The sequence below is a fragment of the Hirundo rustica genome, chromosome 13 (genome assembly GCF_015227805.2).
Source record: "Hirundo rustica isolate bHirRus1 chromosome 13, bHirRus1.pri.v3, whole genome shotgun sequence".
In the NCBI taxonomy this organism is placed as follows: Eukaryota; Metazoa; Chordata; class Aves; order Passeriformes; family Hirundinidae; genus Hirundo; species Hirundo rustica.
Window position 1 is genome coordinate 12454014 of NC_053462.1, and position 18768 is coordinate 12472781.

Sequence of the window (18768 nt, forward strand, 5' to 3'; positions counted from 1 at the left end):
CATCTAGTCCCTCAAAGCCCTAACCTCTGGTTTGCCATGCCTTGTTTTAGGATGACCTCACACCATCTCATAGCTCTCCACCTCCTGTGCAGGCAGTAGACACAGTGGGGTGAGCTCCCCGAGATCCTGCTATGCACAAACAGATCACTATCCCAAGGGAAAAAATTCAGCCCTTCCACTATTGAGCACAATTTTAGCCCCTTGTAGGCTACATCTCAGGCACTGAACCACAGCTCCTGCTCTCATCATGGGGTTAAAACACAAACGTGTCAGAGGGCAACTAAACCAGTGTTTAATCCATGACTCAGTTTGGTAAAGAGAAGTCTTGAAACTGTCATTTCCAGTTATTCCATCCAAGTTTTACTTCTCAAGGACACTTCCCCAGCCAATTCTCTCTGGCTTACTGCAAGTTTGCAGAAAAGGACAATGAAGTCATTCCATCAGCATCTGCTTATCGAGCAGTAGCCAGGAGCGGATACACCAAACCCTTCATGATCTACAAAGATGTTCCCAGTTAAATTATCTTTCCCCTTTTCTGTACTCTTGGCACTTGACTAATTAATTAATGCACTTGTTATTTTCCCACTAAGCTGTGGCAAACTGGATGCAATTAACAGAGGGATCCATTTAGTATTGGGACAAGACACAGCAGGAGCACGCAGCTTGTTCTGTACCCATTCGCCTCCAGCATCCTCCTTCCTGCAGCCCCCATCCCTCAAGCCAGAGACAGACTTTGGATTAAAGGACACGATGAAAATTCGTATCAGTTTATTTTACAAGAAAGCTGTAGAAAAGTGACAATTCTCCCTCTTGACTTGGGAGAATTGGACCTTCACTGAAGAACTCTAAGCTTCCTCTAACAGAAAGACCAAGCAAGGCTTTGAATGGATGGAAGAAACGATGAATTTTTAGAGTGGTCCTTATTTCTACTGCCATGAGCTTGCATCCAGTCTCCTACCAACACAAGGCAGCTCCAGTCCAGCACCAAATAGCAGTCTTTGTTAAAAGGTGTGCTGTACAGCTGGGATAATACAAAGTTTCCCATGCTGGCCTGGCTCCAAACTTCAGCTGAGCAGCTTTTTCCGTGAGTAAGTCCTGCTAAAGCGATGCCTCCTGGGAGCCATGATGTGGAATGGAGACAGCTCCTGGTTGGCAGTAATTTGGACAGCATCAGGTTCCTCTTCTACAAAAACAGAAAGAATACATGAAAGCCACAGCTTACCAGAATTCACTGGTGATTCCAAGAAGCCAAATACCAAGCGGAGACAAGAACTGGAAGCTGCACTTCCCACATAGCTACTCTCTCTTCATTGCAACCTCCCCTTCCAAACTTCCCAGTTCATACCAAGTTTCTTGTAAGCATGTGAGACTGAGAACACAGCAGTGGCAGATACAGTCACAGGTTTTCTGCCCAAAGCCCAACCCCCAGCACAGCATGATTTTGTTCTTACTAGCTGGAGGCAAGCAGAGAGCACAGCCAGTCTGCTTGAGCCCAGCCTTTCCTCTCTTGTGCTTACCTTGAAGACGCTTTCTCCGAGCCGACAGTGGGGACAGCAGAGGAGACTGGGTCAGGGCTAGAAGACTGCTGGCAGAAAGTCCACCCTTCAAGGGTGGAGTGGAGCCTGGAGAAGCACAGTGAGATGCTGCAGCAAAACCACTCAACAACTCAAACGTTAAGTCTCACACACAGCCTTTATGCTACCTCAAAACTCTCAGCAGAAGTGATACTTTTATCTGAAACAAATTCTAGGCTGTCACAGTGGTGTTTTAGCATTTGAGAAAGGTAAATGGCAGTCTAGAATCAGCTCTTAGCACTTTTAATTTTCTTAGCTGGTTTAGCAGAAAATCACTTCACTTGTATTAAACACAGGTAATTCACATTTCCTGGAAGAAAACTGTTACAATCACAATGACCTAGAAACAGAAACACAAGGTCTGCAGGTACAGAAAGTCTCTAACAGGACCATGTTAAGGTTAAGCACTGCTATTATTTCATGTCCTGAATATGGATTAATGTTGCTTCAAGGTTTTGCCTTTTTTTCTGTGATAATGTTGAGTAAGACACTGCCTCTGTGTACAAATCTTTCCTTGCAAGAGAAAACAGACACCAAAGCTTAGTGCAATGACTACAGAACAACAGCTGCCACAGCCCCCTGTAATTTCTACAACAATACTGGATTAAGTATTTGAAATTCACAAGGCCTTGTTTACAAAGCTGAAGTGTTTCACCAAGGTTAGTGGCATCTTCTGTACCCACAGCAAAAGCAAAGAGGCAGCTTAAAGCTATACACCTACTGAAACATTATTGCTAGCAAGGGAATCATTTCTGGGAGCACTTTCAACCGGCCCACCACCACGGGCAGACAACTGGAGTCCCAATAAACACCAACATCCACAGGACTAACCCTGCTGAGAGTCCAGTCTGAAGCAGCCAAGCTTTACACTTAAAATTGTTGGCTTCAGAGCGGCATGCTGGGCAGAAGCCACTGGCATCAACACAAACCTAAACAATCACCAGCTGGATGCAACTGGGATCCTCTCTCCTGAAGTTCTCAAACCTTCCTTTTAGTTCCTCCAGCCTCCTGCTCTTTCATATTTCTCTGATCTCTTCCATCATTAACACTCATATCCAGTCTGCCTATTCACATAATTATCTTCCATGTCATCTACAAGCCACTCCCCTTTCACCTCACTCTCCCTCAGATAATTACACAGAAAACAATTGTGTTCTTCTTTTAGTCTTAGCCCCACTTTTAACCACATCTGAATTTCAGTGGAGTGTCTTTCATGCCATTTAATTACCTGACAAAAGGAAGACATCATCATCCCCAAGACTACTGTGCTGCTCCAGTGTTTTGAGAGCACACGCTCCTGGTTTCTCAGGAAGTACAGAGTCTGTCCTTGATTTACTTCTGTTGCCCTCATCTGTGGAAATGCCAGTGAGATCCAAGCTGCCCCTATCAGCACGTAATCTCTTGGTACCGTGATTCTCCTCCTTTTCTGGTGACAGGTAAGTAAAGGCCCGCTTCTGAGATTTCAAGCCAAAAGTTCCCATGGCAGAGTCCTCATCAGCCCTCAGTTCAGAGTCACCAGGAGATGCCTGATCTTGGAGCCTGCAAACCCCTTCCAGTTCAAATTCCCCAAGAGTATTTGCTATATTGCTGCTGTAGTGTTCTGAGATCCTCATCGTTCTCTCTATGCCTGCTGACCCCCGTGTCAGATCAGCAGCATTCCTCTCGCTCACATTAGCAGTGCTGCCTGCTGCTCTCTTCCTCCGAGGCCAGTCATTGATGGCATCAGGAGTAGTCTTCCCCTTCTGCCTCGGAGAAGGTGTCCGGAGAACTCCTGCATCCAATGGGAACGGGGAGGTGACAGTAGAGGCACAGCTTGTTGGGGTGTATGACTGGCATATGTAGGTCTGCCCCGCACCTTTCCCAGGTGTACTATGGAAAGAACGGCAGCAGGATGGAGAAACACAGGCAGCTGCTAGTTTTCCTGGGTGCTTGCTGCACCAGGTCATAGCAAAATCACTGAAGGGGCTTTCTCCTCCCCTGGGTTTGCTGGCGCTTGCTTCAGGTTGAACTTCCAACGACGAGCAAGAGCCAATTTTTTTAATGCGAAGCTTGGGCAGGCCTGACGCTTGCATTTCAATTTCCACTTCGTACGTCGGTGAGCTGGCGGAAGGAAGTTTGCAATGACTTTCAGGAGTGGAGACCTTGGCTGCAAACTGAGGCTCTCCCATGCGTGCCGCAGCCTCCCGCTGCCGCCTGTCAGCGGTGCAGCGTAAGGAATAGGCAGGAGGAGACTTCTGCACAGGAGGTGAAGTGTTCAGGGAAAACCTGGAGCGCCTCTTGAGACTTGGAGCCTTCAGTCCCATATATTCTTCTCGCAGCAGAGTTCTTGCTTCCAAGTCATCACAAACTGTATGCAAATCACTTAGGAAGGACTCACAGGTGTTTGCACCGCAGTTCTCCCCCTTAACTGATGGCTCACAGTCACTCTCAGCATTCTGAGCATGTTCCTGCCCTCCAGCAAAAGGCTTTGGAGACAAATGGTCTTCCAAGTTTTCCAAGTCCTCCCTTGAAGGAGACTTTTGAGACACCTTATCCATCTGTTTATTTTTCTCCAATACAGAAGTATTTTCAGTAACTTGGGACTGATGAAGCCGAAGGCTTTCTACAGAACAGTTACCACCACTGTCATGACAACCGTTCTCATTTTCTCTAAGTGTTGCACATGTGAGGCTCTCAGCTCTAGAACCTGGCTCACATTTGACCTGCTTTGATGTGTGAAGCAGGGACCCCAGCGAAGTGCCAGTAATACCTGGAGTCTTTTGAGAAGATGGTTTAGATGCACCAGGTTCCCAGTCAGACTCCCCAGCCTGCGTGTGGGAAGCAGAGCAGCTTGTCACAGTGTTTGTGGAACTTTCACGTAGTGGAGAACTGCAGAGAGGCTCTGGCCTCACAGCAAGTTGAGGTATTTCTGTATTCAGTGGGCTGGTACATAACCTTGAACCTGGATCTTCAAGTTTCCTGGGTGTCCTTTTAGGTGCTCGAGATAACTGATCTGACTGCACCTGAATTTCCTTTGTGAGGATTTGCCTCCGAGCACTAACTGGAGATGCTAATTTTGAGAGGTATCTCAAGGAACGTCTTGGAGTCTGAAGTTCTGTAAAACACCTTTCTTGGGTGGCAGAGGGGGAAGAAGAAGCAGCTGGATTTGAGTCTGCTGGAGGCAATACAGAGGCATTAAGCCCTGTGAACCCTTCACGTTTTGGTGTTTGCAAGACAGGCTCTTCACAAGGAGGGGAAAGTGCTAATGCTGTACAACAGTCCTCAGCAGCTACTTGCAGAAAGTGAACCCTCTTGCTGTCAGTTAGCGCAGATGGAGACTTGACCCTTTGTGCAGGAGGAGAAAAGTACTTTCCCAAACATTTAGCTACAGGCTGCTTAGCTGCTGGACTTTTGCCAGGTGTCTTCTCCAGCTTCTGTGGCGTCCTGTGGACAATGCGAGGAGATCTCCTTGGGAGCTTACTGGCAGAATTTAGTGCCTTCTGGGCAAGTTTATGAGGTGTTTTTCTAGGAGTCTGCAGGGGAAAAAATAGAAAATTAAAGAATCATGCTTGTTCTACTCCAGGAGTATTATCTATCCATTTCATATTTACTTCTCAAGATTTGAAACATTAAAAAAAAAAATTGGATGAGACCTAATGAACATTAAATTTAAGATGCTGATGAATGGAGGAGAAAATGAGGATGGGAAGAAAGAGAAAGGGAGGTAACTGTTTCTACCTGACATAAGGGAAGTTCCTCTAAGTGTAAGGAATCTTTTCTTGTTCTCCTCCTTCCAGGTGAATGCTTCACTGCAGGACTACACATGTCAATGACTGCACCAAAGAAAAACCTCTTGGGAGTCTGCACAGGGGGGTTCTCTGAATGGTGGTTAAGGCCTATAACATGGAACAGTACAATTTAACTAACACAAAGTAATGTGTCACAATCGTCTGAATCACGTCAGATGTGTGGAAAAGCGGTGTAAAAAGCTCATATCCCTGGCATGTTCTTTTCTAGCCAAGTGTTAAAGCTTCACCAGAATTATTGTTATTTCCCATTATGAAATTAATATCCATCTCTAGAAAGAGTGCTCCAATGGTACAAAGAGGTATAAAATACCTCAGCCTATTATTCTATTTATAGCTTGTAGCTTTAGATAGTTCTGGTTCATGACTAAGGATTCTAATAAGTAGAATATAAAGAACTAAGTGTCACCATTTTTAGCTGATAATCCTACTGAGAAAGCCTGGAAAGAAGATCCCATCAGTCATTGCTTTATGCTGCCACAGAGTAGACTGAAAGTAAGCTATAGGATTTCTGTCCCATATTTTACAAGGATTTCACTGCACTTAAGGAATGCAGACTGACAATCAGTGGTATTCTGTTAGATGGCCCTGACTGGTTTATTAAGTTGGCAGTGAATTCATCATAGAAATAGCTGCAATACCACCCTCAAAATTCAGATTACCAATTAAAAAATAATTACTGAGGATAAATTTCTGTCTACAGAAGGTATTACATGACAGCTCTTAGCTTCTTACAGTCTCTTGTAGAGCCAAATCAAATCAAACTCAGAGCTATCCATGCCAGATTTTTAGACCAGCAGTATCAGTCTGCTCAAATCCCACTCAGTACCTTCTACATCCTGCAGTTTACAGCTCTCCTTCTCTTGTCCCTGGTGGAGGTGCGGTGAATTTTTTGAGCTTGGCTGTGTAGTGGAATAGAAAGCACCAGAGCGGGTCCTATTCAAAGACAGCTGTTTGATGCGTGGGCTTCTTCTCAAACCTGCTTCTGAAAAGGCAAGGACATTGGAGACTGAGCCTCCTTTCCCCCTCAGCAATGGGCACATCATCAGGAACAGTTCACAACTGCAAGGAACATCCTCTCAGAAGAAACTTCTCTACAGATACCTATCTCACCCAGGAAGGCGAGCAGGTGAAGAAAGGGTTCAATTTTCTTGAGGATTTGGAATATTTATGCATACAAATCTCCTTCTGAAGTATGATGCCCCTCCTCTAACTCATGATTACTCTCATTCCTCTTAAGCAATTATATGGAAAGGAATGCTAGAAAAGCCATGCTCAGTGCAAGTTACATCCAAGTTAAAAGATGGATTAATGCCCTTGTCTCTTCTTGCTAGCAATTTCATTTTCCTGCTTGCCCAGACATGCTGTGTTTTTCCTCCCTTCTGGGGAAAAGGAACAGCAGTAGCTAACATAAGAGACACTCCCCAGAGCCTGGAGGCTGTCTGTTACAGGAATCAGAGCAGGGTCACAGCACAACATGGTGAAGTTACATTAAAAATAAGCATGTGCTGGTTTGACAGTAATTATAGCAGCTCAGAATTGTGTTCACCCTTCAAGTCCTTCACGTTTTTTCATTTAAAATACTTACTATCTACATCTCTTTCTTAGCTTCTACTGTACAGAGCTGTTAAAAAAAGTGAGCAGCAAGTGGTTCTGTCAGAACAGAACAGTACAACACTTTTGGACTGACTTCTCATGAATTAACCAAATCAAAGCAAACTCATCAGCTATGACATGGCCAAACCATCTTTAATGAAAAATCAGTGCTTACCATATATGGCCTTCTCTGGAGATTCTTCTACAATACCAGTGTCACAACCTGGATCAGAAGACCTTGAGAAACAACAGATATTTTAGGCTTAGCATACTGAGCACATTTACAGGAACAGAACTTGCCACAGAGAATGAAAAGCACTGCTCCATTCTACACCAATATATTGCTCTGTGGGCTCCTCTAAGTGAGCAATTAGTGAGCACCTTGCCTCCTACTGACATGTAATTAAGTATGGGTAGCTCCCTAGATGTACAGGTAACAGTTCCACATGAAAGAATTCAATTCAGCCTGGACTCCACAAAATACAGCAGGGGCCTTTTCTCCAGAAGCCCTTGAATCAGCAGCTGAACCCAAACAGATTCCAGCTGCAGGAATTAAAAGCAGCCTGACTTACATGATGAAGCAAGCAGTATTTCCCCCCCACTTAAGCAATGGCATTTAGCCTCCACTAGGTCTCTTACTGCCTGAAGTGAAAATCATCTTTGACCACAATGATACCTGGTAATTCTGCTCAAAGCCATTAATTAGGCAGCCATTAATTAGAGAGCCAATACTTACTGAAGAAATTCAGAAAGAACTCACCGGCCTTTGATCTGCTTGTGTAGGAGTCTCCTGGACACCTGCTTGTGTAGTGGTGTCTCTGCAACTCTCTTGGTCAACAACTTGCGATGATCTAAAAATCATGCAAGAGCTACAACATCACACAATTATAAAGTACTTGGAACAAATAAATAAATACAGTTTTGTACAGGCCTAAGCTTAAGAATGACGGTCTATATAAAATCTCTGTGCTGTCTCCCAGCACTCACAAGCTATCATTATTTCAGTCCAGTGTCTACACCTCCCTCCCACTCCCTCAATATTACTAATAGTACCATGTCAGACATAGTTAACCTACTGAGATAATTTAATTCTTTATCTTTATTTCACAGATCCTTTTTTAACTTTAATTTTCTTTATGAGTTGTAAAGAATTCAGCAAAACCAGGTTTCAGTTTCAATACCATCATTATTCACCCTCCAAACACCACAGCAATGACCTCCTTTTATCCCCTATTAAAAACAGATCATTATTGTTTCATAGAACTGAGAATGCAGAAATAGGAATTTTAGCAAAAGCTCTTCCATAACAATCCGACATGTGCAAGTCATGTCCTACCTTTGTAGCCCTCACTGGTGCATTTGTATTTTAGGCCTTCCACAGCAGATACTGACTGGCTTCTAAGCATCTTTTTCAGTGACCTTTTTGATGGTGAAAGTATCTCCTCATTGAAGAGATTCCTCCTTACCTTTGTAACCTCTGTGAGGCAGGAAAAGCAAGAAAAGATCAAATTACAAGGAAAAGCAGAAGAAAAAAAAAAAAAAGGAAAAAAACTACAAAGGTAATTTTGTCAGGTCACTAGGGACAGAACAATATATCAGCATTGAAAGACAACTTTTTAGAGGCTAAAAAGTTTGAAAAGTTGTTTTTTCTGCTACTGGCACATGTCCTCCTCTAAATCCATTCCAGTTTTCTCATCTGAATTAGTATTATTTGCATTATTCCAGCAATAAGCTACAAGCAGATGTCATAGCAGAAAAAGTAGACAGCGAGTGTCCCATGTGGAACATTAGGTGTACTACAGAATATCAACCAAAGTACATCTTGGTTCAGAGAACACGTGTGATATTTATTTTTGTTAAGTATTTGTGGGGATATAGCCTATTTTCAGATATAGTTCGTTCTTGTCCCCATTTTATTTTCAGGACAGAGAAGATGGAAATAATTTCAGGTGTCAAGGTTTTCTTTTGAGTACACAAAACTTAAGTTTTCTGCATATGAGTGCACAGAATATTGCACATTTTTCCCCCCTCAAAGTTTTTGCACAAGTCAGCAAAACTTCCTTCAGATTTCCAGCATGCTTCAGCATAATTTCATCATGGCTCAGTAAAATTTACAGGGACAACATGTGCTGAAGATGCATCTTTCCATGATCAAGCCAGAATTCAATGTACCTTGCACTGCCTCTTTCTGCAACAAAGGCATCTGCTGGGACTTCTCAGTGGCAAGGTAAGAACGCAAGTTCTCCTGAAACAAACAAGAAACTAGCTTCAGCAGCAGTGCGATGTTATGTTTAAGTATGAGTGTTAACTATAAACTCTGAACCCCACCTCATTTCAATTTCTCCTTCAATACATTTTGATCTTTGTACACCTGACACAGGGCACACTTATTAAGGGAATACAGAGCAAGAGTTTTTGCAGTCAATCATCACAACTCACACACAATCCTTCTGGAAGAGTTTTACCTTTCTGATGGGGTTCTTGGCTACTTTGGGAATCTCAATTTGACGCAAGTTCTGTGGTGCTTCTGTCATGCTCCTGTGTCTGGTTAACACATTATTCCTTTAGAAAATACACAAAAGTTAAGTTAAAATTAAGATCAAAAGCACAGTTATCAACCTACTGACATCTAAACTTGGGTATGACTCAAGAGATAGGAAGTGTTTACCTAAATTCAAATTGCAAACTGCGTTGATACCTCACTTACTACAACACTGGGATACAATTTGCAATGTAAAAAGCTGTTCCTAAGGTTGGTATTGGAATTCATTCACAATTTGCTAATATGAACACAGAAACCCAACACAGAACTCCAGTAAATCACTTTTAACTTTAACAATACAGATCAGCTATTGCACAGCCTAACACGCTTTTCCTCTCATGGAAGATGCTTCTGAAATCTACTTTTGCCTAAGATAAAAATAGAGAATCAAGATTGTATTTTTTATAGTCAACAAAAAGCTGCCTGCCTCCTGTTTGGAATTAGTACCTTCTCTTTTTGGCAGATCTGGTGCGCAGCTCCTCCAGCTGATCACTCTCAGTGCAAACAGTGCCGGGAGTTAAGACAGATGACAAAGAGGGAGGAAGGCCTGGAGATTTGCTGTCCAGAGTCATGGAGTCATCACTGAAGAAGTCTGAAGGCAGAACAGATGCCAGCTTCGGAGGTATTTGTGTACCCAGACCATAATAAATACCTCCAAGGGTCTTCGGTATAGAATTCATATACCTAGAGCACCAGAGAGAACCTACATGAAATACTGTTGGTATTTCAAACCCAAGGTGTCAAATAAATCCTTGTTTTAACATGTCAATTTAAAAACAACAGAGTATCAACTGGGGCTTTTAATTAGTTTACTTGCTTATCATCTGTTTTTTCTTTAACTAAAATATAAGCGTAATAAAAAGAACACGTCTAAATTTCTGAGAATTACAAAGATGCAGTAAATCAAAGCTGTTGATTGCTCTCCACTCACAGACAACATCTGACCCAAACCATAGTCCCCAGCAACTCATAAGTCGTGCTAAAGAACTTACAATTCTAATATTTCCTCTAGAAACTTCGTAAGATAGGCTGGGTCTTCAGTCAGACATAAAATGCGCAGCATATCTGTCACCTGGAAGAAAAAGTCAGGAGGCAAAATGGATTAAGGTGTGACAGCCACAGCACCATATATTTTAGTAAGAAATATAAGGTGTTAAGTGTAAAATCAAAGGAAAAGCAGGTTCCAGGTCCGCATTTCTAGTGCCATGCAGAAACACAACCTGGTTTAGACTTTACTTGCCTCTTCTAACAGCTGCTCCATTTCCTCAGTGTTGCTTTGCAGCGAAGGGCACTGAAGGCACAACTCAAGGCGCAAAAATACCTGAAGTCGGCACCTAAGAAAACAAGTAATTATCCACCACCTCTTTTTCTAACGGAAACAGCAGATTTACTGCAAAAGGTGTGCTCAAAAAAGCAGTGGGAAGGGAAGTGGTTCCTTTTGACAGCAAAATTTAGTTAGCATTTCATTTTGGTGGCAAGAGAGATGCCTCATTCCAGATACAGGCTGCAGTGCTTGTCACACAGCATGGGTATATTTGCACTTAATGAAATTATTTTACTGCAACCAGAGATTCCCCTTGAAATAACTGCCCCATGTAAATACTTTTCCAGTTGTACAAAAAAGCCACCATTAAAAACTGCTAACCAACTCCACAGTATCTCAGAAGCTGAAGTAAATACAGTGTCTCATACTCTCTGACTTTGGTCTCCTTCTGTGAGCCGTGCTGCTGTCGGAGCATTTTGCTGGTCTTCAGGAGATGGCTTCTGACTCTTCCCACACAGGCCACCTGCAGACACAATGACAGCAAGAACTTCAAAACTGTTCCCAGTCCCCCAGTTACCCCCACAACCTATTATTTTGGAAGTACAGTTCTTTTCTTTCAAGGAAAGGAATTACTCTTCCATTTAGCAGCAAAGTTACATCATAGAACAACTTAGAGCTTGAAATCAGAGCCGTCTCTTGCTTGCCGATTCAGGTCTTCTTCACTCTGGATCCACTTTGGATTTGTCTCTCACAGTGTTTTTGTTAAATTAATCACAGGTTTACCATTTTTAGTTTCAGATTATTTTAAGCCTAAAAACAGTGCTAAAGAAATACCTCGAACAATTTCTCTTTCCTGGCAAAGCCAGGCCTAGATTTGCCATCCAATGCAAAAACAAAAGATGCACCTTCTTTAAAATATGTATTTATAATGCTGTCTTTGAAATTAGAATTTGTAAGGAGGTCAATGTAAAGAAAAGACATCTTGCAACATTTAGCGAAGTTGTAAACTGATACTGAACTAAATTTTCCACATTTTTTACATGCATCTAGTTTTTCCCTACCGAGTCCTCACAGATAGAAGCAGTGACCATGGTGCAATTCCATGTAAAACTACAGGGAACATGAACGAAAGGTAACCCAAAATAATAAAAATTCTACCTCCCACATCAGTAACAACCCTGCCCACATGCTCTTACCTACCTCTTTCTCTTTGGCATCTTGTATTTTCAAGAACCTTTTAATGGCCATGATCATATTCCGGGCACACACAGATGAAGGAATTCCCTCAGCAGCAGCCTTCTGGTAGCTGGCAGTCAAGTGGGACTGCAGCTCCTCCTCTGTTTGGAAGTCTGCAAGGAAATGGTCTCTGTTAACTAAATGATGTCCACCACACCTCACTGATAAAATAATCACCCCAGCTGAAGCATGGTACAGAAGAGGTAATAATAAATATTTCCTCCAGCAATGATGGATCCAGACCACAGCACACTTAACAGAGGCAGTTCCAGGCCCATAACATATTATAAGCTAACTCAATCCTATAATCAATAGTTTGCTTGAGGTCAGCGAACTTTCAGGCTACTGTAACAGTCAAGAAATGCCCTTTATTTCTGCCTAATTAGTAAAGGGGAATACATTTCCAATTATACCTTGATGAGTATTCCCCTCTATTTCTTTTGGTTAAAAAAAAAAATTAAAAAGTAAATTCTTATTGATTTTTTTCAGATGGATTACAAGGCAAGAAACCTACCCCAGAAGCAGCTGTAACACTAGTTTGTAAAGAATCAGAAACTAAATGCCAGAAGGGTGAGAAAAATGTCTACTCTTTGCCATGCTGAAGATAAACTCAAACACTGATCTGCTCCTTGGTACTGAATACTCCATTATTATCCTTTGCTCTCCCCTCCATAAAAAACCCTCTATGATTCCTATATCAGGATATCAAGAGTTCATATGGGACGTATCAGGACAGAAAGATAACAGGACTTAACACATACCAATTGATATTTTAAGTGCTTTTGCCTTTCCTTCCACCTTTTCATCTAATCTTTTTGCTGAAAGCTTCTGTGGAACCTTCTCATTCACTGCTGGTGGCACAGCATCAGGTTGAAACTTCTGAGCTTTTACATTCAGTCTTGCTGCATTGAGCATCTGCAGGGATCTGGGCATGGTCTTCATCTTCTGCCTAACTGGAGTTCGGGGAACCCCACCTGCAATGCCACAGGAGAGAGTTCCACCATCAGGAACACTGGGACAGGAACTCCATCCCAGGCAGAGAACAACACTAAATTCTGTATTACAGTGAATTTGGTAAACTCCTAGAGGAAAACATGGCCCAAAAGGTTGGTATTTCTTCAAGAGATCAACACATAGGCAGTGTAGCAGGCAGCTGCTTTTCCAAATAAAAAGCCAGGTGCACATTACTCTGCATAAGAACTTACATAAGTTTAATCAGAAGTTATATATATAGGCAGCAATCTTATGTCACAGAAATAGAAACAGCTGACAGAGCAGGACTTGCAGATACATGAGGCTAGGGTAAAGTCAACCGTGGTTAGTGCAGAGAAATGCAATGATTAAACTCTTCTAGAAGAAAGTTTTATTTCTCTAGAACAAAATTGAGAGGTTGCAATACTTACTAGTAGTTGGAGCAGTCCCTGTTTCAACAGCTAATTAAACTGCAGAGCTCTGCATGCTGCTTTTTACAGCTCTGTCAGTCTTTGCACAGCCTTAAATTACAATAATTTGGGTTCTACTACAGGACAAACCTAATACTAATAAGTAAATGAGATTGTCCCTAAATAAAAGAAAATCTAAAGCATGCTGTTACATAGAGTACAGATCTCTGGGGCTCATGCATCACCTTTTATTGACAACATGCACACATAATCCCAAAGCATACATACGTCTTTTTCTGTTATTTCCTGGTCCAGCCGCAGCAGAGGTTTCACTGAACTTTCTCTGGTACAGCTCAGACAGACTTTCTGAGAGCTCCACATCAGATTGGTGTGCACCATCCCTCCCGTTAGCACAAGGAACCTGCAGGAGCCTGTATGAAAGAACAACACTGTCATCAAAAAAAAGGTGGGAGTAGGAGGCATATCCCTTCTTCCCTGTGGACAGAAACAAGGTTTTTTCTATATTCCAGTCTGAAACAACATAGTGCAAGTAGCACACACTAGTAACTCTTCCAGCACCTGCTCTCCAACATACTGCAGAGATGCAGAAAATACTCTTAAAATGCTGGAAATAAGCATTATATTCATGTACAATGGAGATAGCACTGACCTGTACTACAAAACTAAACGAGCAGCTTTGTGCTTTCTAAACTATCCTGCATTAGACTCTTTTGTTTCACTCAGCAAGCTCTTTGAAGAAAGCAAGCTTATTCATTCCAAATAAACACCAACTGTGAGAACACAACCACATCTTCAGTATCTTTCACTAGATCTCACCATCCCATAAAAGCTGAAATCTGTCATTTCACAAGTAGCTTAAGGTCATTTTAAGTGACCTTTATAACTCCTGAAACTACCAAGGTTTTAATCCATGCAAACTGATACCCAAACATTCTGTTCCCACTTTCTTTTGTCTATATACCCCACCAAGAGATAAGCCACCAGTAAACTAAGTACAGAAATAAAAGCAGTAGAGAGGCACTTAACTCTAGAACTCTAAGCAATGCTACAGCCATACTCCCTTAGTAAGAACCAGAAATCCTTGATTATTGCTCAGAGACATTCAGAAAAATACCTGAATGACTCCATCAGATCCGAGCTTGCTCCACAAGCATTGGATGCAGGATACCACGCTTCCAGCACTGAAGGATGCCAGCCCCCTGTAAGGGACAGTTCCCGTTGGACCCACTCTGGCACTGGAGCTTCCTCTCCTGTAAGCACACACACACATTCACAAAAATTAGAAAAGCTGAACTAAGTGGCAGAAGGTCCCCGCTTTCACAGAAGCTGTAAGACAGAGGCTCCCAAACCTTTGATCCTGGAGAGACAATTTCATAGCCAATACATGAGAAGATAGGAGATTCACTCTAACACAAAACACATGTAAAAGCAGCCTCCTTGCTGCAGTCCCACCCAAAGGCTTTACTAGCCAGGGATGGCCCATGTGACACATTTTAGGAAGCCTCTTTCTAAAAGCACGTCCTCAGGCACATGTAGCTGTGCTTTACCTGCAAGCTAATGGAAACTAACACTGTCAATAAAACAGAAAGCTACACCCATACAAATTGCTTTCTGCATCACATCACAAGGCCTTAGCTACAGATGATACAATGAACAAGTCCCAAAAAAGAGACTTCTCAAGGAGAAAATCATTAATTTAGATTTTTTTCCACTGCAGATCTGGAGATAATCAAAAGACGGCGAGTTTTGCATCTCATGACACCTACCCAGACTGGCCAGAGAATCTTCCACTGACATGTCAATTTTACTCAACACACTATTCACAATTTCTGGCAGGTGAGTAGCACAGTTTTGGGGTGAGTCTTCCACTACATCTTCTTCAAGGCTGCATCCTTGAATTTCAGCAGTCTTCTCGGGACCAAGCACAGTCAGAACTGCGGTATCCTCAGAAAGTGGTGACAGAACAGCAGTGCAGGGGCACCAAGTTTTAGACAGAGACACTTCAGTAACCTGCATTTCGAAAGAAGGAAAAAAAAAAGTTTACATTATCTAAAAATACAGAGACCTAAGGATCACAGATACTTTACAAGCAGCTTATAGAGTTACATGATCTAAAAAAAAAAAAGTTCTGAATTTAGCTTCAAATGAGCAATTTGCAGTGCAGTGTTTATTACTGTCTTCACAACATGATACTGCCACCCCTTTTGCCAGAGTTCATTTCAGAGCAGGTATTAGTTTAAGGCTAAGAGGAAGATTTACCACGTGCAGTCCTTCAGCCACCAGACTCCTCAACAGCTGATGAAGCAGAGACCTGTTGCATCCTTCCTGTTCAGCCTGTGAGCTCTGCACTATCCAGCTCTCTGTGAGGAAGTGGCCAGCCTGTGCCAAGCTCCAATCTGCCAAGCTTCCTTTCACGACAATGCTGACTGGACACTGCAGTTGTCTTTGGCTCATGGCAAGAGGTTCCAGGACCACAGCACAGCTTTCCTGCTCCTTCCCTCCTGCGCAAGGATAGGATAAAGAAAAAGTCTGAAAGCAAGTAAAAAAAGTTTTTCCATCAAGGTGAAGAGACAACTTCAATGTTAAAAAAGAAAGTTCCAAGATTAAACAGGGAATATATGCTACAGTAAGTGTGTTACAGAACTGACCTCCTTCCCATGCCCTCCAGGAGCTGAGTGCATAGAAAGGCCACTAAAGAAAGACCACGTACATACTGCATGCTGCTTTACAGCTAATCTGTTTCCTTTGGAAGGGGTTTAAATCTGTGTTCTTATCTTAGCTAAATTGAATAACTGTACGAGAAAAGGGAGTACATTTCTGTAAGGTGGGAAAAGCAAAGAACTCTTCATCCAGACTTCTTAGGAACATGGAAGACTGAAAAGGCTAAATCAGAAATGTGGGCTAACTCATATCAGAAGTAGAGCACAAGCAGAAATTAAAAAAAAAAAAACAACACACAAAGCACCCAGGCTTTTAAATATCTGAAGTTACTTCTACACACAGTACTAATAAAGGAAGCTCATCAAGGACCCTGCCTGAGAGATCAGCTACTAGCATGCACCTCTATATTTTTCTTTCCTTTTTTTTTTATTACCAGGCATGCTGAGAAACAATGTTCCTTCTTGCTGGGGAAACACTGATCGATACACAGCTGGCCTGGAGAACAAACAGTTCAAAGTAGCATCCAGGGGCAGAAGCGTGGCCCAAGGCACAGCTGGTGGCACTGGGAACCCGGAATCCCCAAGGAAGCCAGGGGCAGCATCTGCCCTGGGGTGACTCAGACAGTGCACCAAGGTTTCAGCTGGCAAAATGGTGCCTCCCATCTGACAAATCACTTCAAACATTGTCCAGTAGCCACCATGATCAGGGCATTCGAGCAGCTGAAACAGAAGTAACAGAGAGGTCTCAAGGTTGGCAGTAAGAGAGCTTTTCATGCAAACAAACAAAGATTGCCCTTTCTCAGAAAAGCTGACAAATGACACACGTCCATAGCATCTAAACACGGTGCTTTCTGGGTGTTTTTATGGACTTTATCAGCCTTCACAGCAACCTAACAAAGTAAATACTATTCCCAGTGAATTAAAAGCTAGCAATATTTTCAAGCCATTTTCTTTAATCGGGTATCTACACACCTGAACTATGAGGCTGCTTATCTGCAATTCTGAAGAGCTGCAACACCCCTCTAAGTCAAAGCACAAGACATCCCAACAATAAAAACTGTACAGCTACTGCACTGTGGATGTATCTCAGTCTCCACGTGGATGATTCCATTCCAGATTTCAGTCCCTTGCTCAAGATTATGTGGCAGTAAGTGAACCTTGGCGCGGTTCCCTACCGTGCAAAGATTACTTATGCCAGAAAGCAGAGTGGCAGATGTCCCGCTAGCGCTCACAGCTGAAAGCCGTGCGGTGTAACCTCGTTACCTGAGCCCAGTCAGCAGTGTCCACCCAGAACAGGGTGATTTTCTGTTCCACAAGCAACTCCTGGACACTCTTGGGCAGGAGTTTCTCCAGCAGCTCCTGCGCCGTGGGCGGCTCTCCAGCGGAGGAGGGGGCGTCGTTCCCCGACACGAACTGCCGGAGCTCCCTCCGCGAGTGCGGGCAGGGAGAGAACAGGAACACGGCATTCACGAAGCCCTCGGGCGGCGCCTCCGCGGGCTCTGGGGCGGCCAGCCCCGTCCTGCGGCTCCTGCGGGGCGGCTTGGCGGGGGACGCGATCTCCGGGCGGTCCCACTGGAAGTCGAGCAGCGTCTCCTTGAGCCCGCTGTGCGTGAGGGCGGCGCGCGGCGCGGGGCCGGGCAGGGCGGCGGGGGCCCGCGCCCCGAGCCGCTCCGCCAGCTCCTCCTCGAACCGCTCCCAGGCGCGGGGGCCCGGCGGGCGGAACCCGCCGCCCCGCGAGGCGCCGCCGCGGCCGCCGAGCGAGTCGAAGAAGCGGAAGGCCCAGCGGAGGCGGGAGAGGCCGAAGCGGCAGCCCAGGAGGGCGAGGAGGCGGAGGGCGCCGCGCTGGAGCCGCTGGCGGCGCGCGGGGCCCGCGGTGTCCAGCAGGAACACGGCGCTGTGCGAGCACGACATGGCGCGGGCCCCTCACGCCACCGCCGCCATCGCCCGCCCGGTACGGCCGCTCGCGCCTTCGCCGAGCGCGGGCCCCCATTGGCTGCCGCGAAGCGCCCTCCACGCCCACTCTCCGCGCCTCCCTCTCCCATTGGCGGAGAACGGGGAGCGGGAGGGCGGAGCGACGCGGCGGCGAGCGCGGCGCTCGCTGCTGATTGACGGGCCGCGCGGGGAGCGCTGCCATCCCATTGGCGGGGGGGCCGTGACGGAGGGGAGGGCGGGGCCAGCGAGCGGACCGAGCCGATTGGGCGCCGCCGCTGGTTTAAAATTTAAAGGTGGCAGGGCGCGAGTGTGGTGACGTCACTGGGTGTGGCGTATGATGTCACCGGGGCGGGGCGGCGGTGGCAGCGCCCGGCGGGACCCGGGGCCCAGCCGCGACACCGGCCCGGTCCCGCCCGCCCTGCCCACGGGCAGGCTCCGCTAGCGCCGCTAGAGGTGCACGCCTGCCCGCACACCGGCACCTCCCCATCCCCGTGCCACCCGCGGGCAGGAGGAACGGAACAGCGGCACACAGAGCCTGCCCGGAGGTTCCTCCCGACACGGCACCCTCCTCCCCCAGCCTCCCTGGAGGACAGCAGGGACAGCCCAGGGCCCCTATGGGTAAAATTCAGATTTCAGTTCAGACTGCGTATTACAAAAAAAAAAAAAAAAAAAAAAAAAAGAATACTCTTCGAGTGGTCAGGCGTTGAAAGGCGTTGGGCAGGGAATTGGTGGAGTCACCATCCATGGAGGTGCCCAAGAGGCATCAGGATCTGGCG

The 18768-nt window shown here is 44.8% G+C and overlaps 1 protein-coding gene across 1 annotated transcript; it reads right to left on the minus strand.

Moving 5' to 3' along the window:
• Nucleotides 1–753: 753 nt before the first annotated feature.
• Nucleotides 754–17971, minus strand: TICRR (TOPBP1 interacting checkpoint and replication regulator). Its single transcript, XM_040077506.1, has 22 exons — nt 17324–17971; nt 16495–16780; nt 15660–15901; nt 15167–15410; nt 14515–14650; nt 13668–13810; nt 12759–12971; nt 11962–12110; nt 11190–11284; nt 10738–10831; nt 10490–10569; nt 9945–10181; nt 9421–9517; nt 9128–9200; nt 8292–8432; nt 7716–7806; nt 7131–7192; nt 6189–6344; nt 5292–5449; nt 2803–5086; nt 1518–1622; nt 754–1183 (listed from the first exon to the last, which is right to left on the minus strand). The coding sequence occupies exons 1-22, from the start codon at nt 17969–17971 to the stop codon at nt 1065–1067; spliced, it is 5853 nt and encodes a 1950-aa protein (XP_039933440.1). The 3' UTR covers nt 754–1064.
• Between the last annotated feature and the right edge of the window lie 797 nt (nt 17972–18768).

What these genes read in the sequence shown, in the direction of transcription:
- TICRR (XM_040077506.1), bottom strand. Translation starts at nt 17,971, where the DNA reads ATGTCGTGCTCGCACAGCGCCGTGTTCCTGCTGGACACCGCGGGCCCC. An exon ending in ATTGTTTCTCAGCATGCCTG is followed by an intron (nt 15,902 to 16,494) that starts GTAATAAAAAAA and finishes ATCCTTGCGCAG; the next exon opens with GAGGGAAGGAGCAGGAAAGC. An exon ending in CCAAGAACCCCATCAGAAAG is followed by an intron (nt 9,201 to 9,420) that starts GTAAAACTCTTC and finishes TGTTTGTTTCAG; the next exon opens with GAGAACTTGCGTTCTTACCT.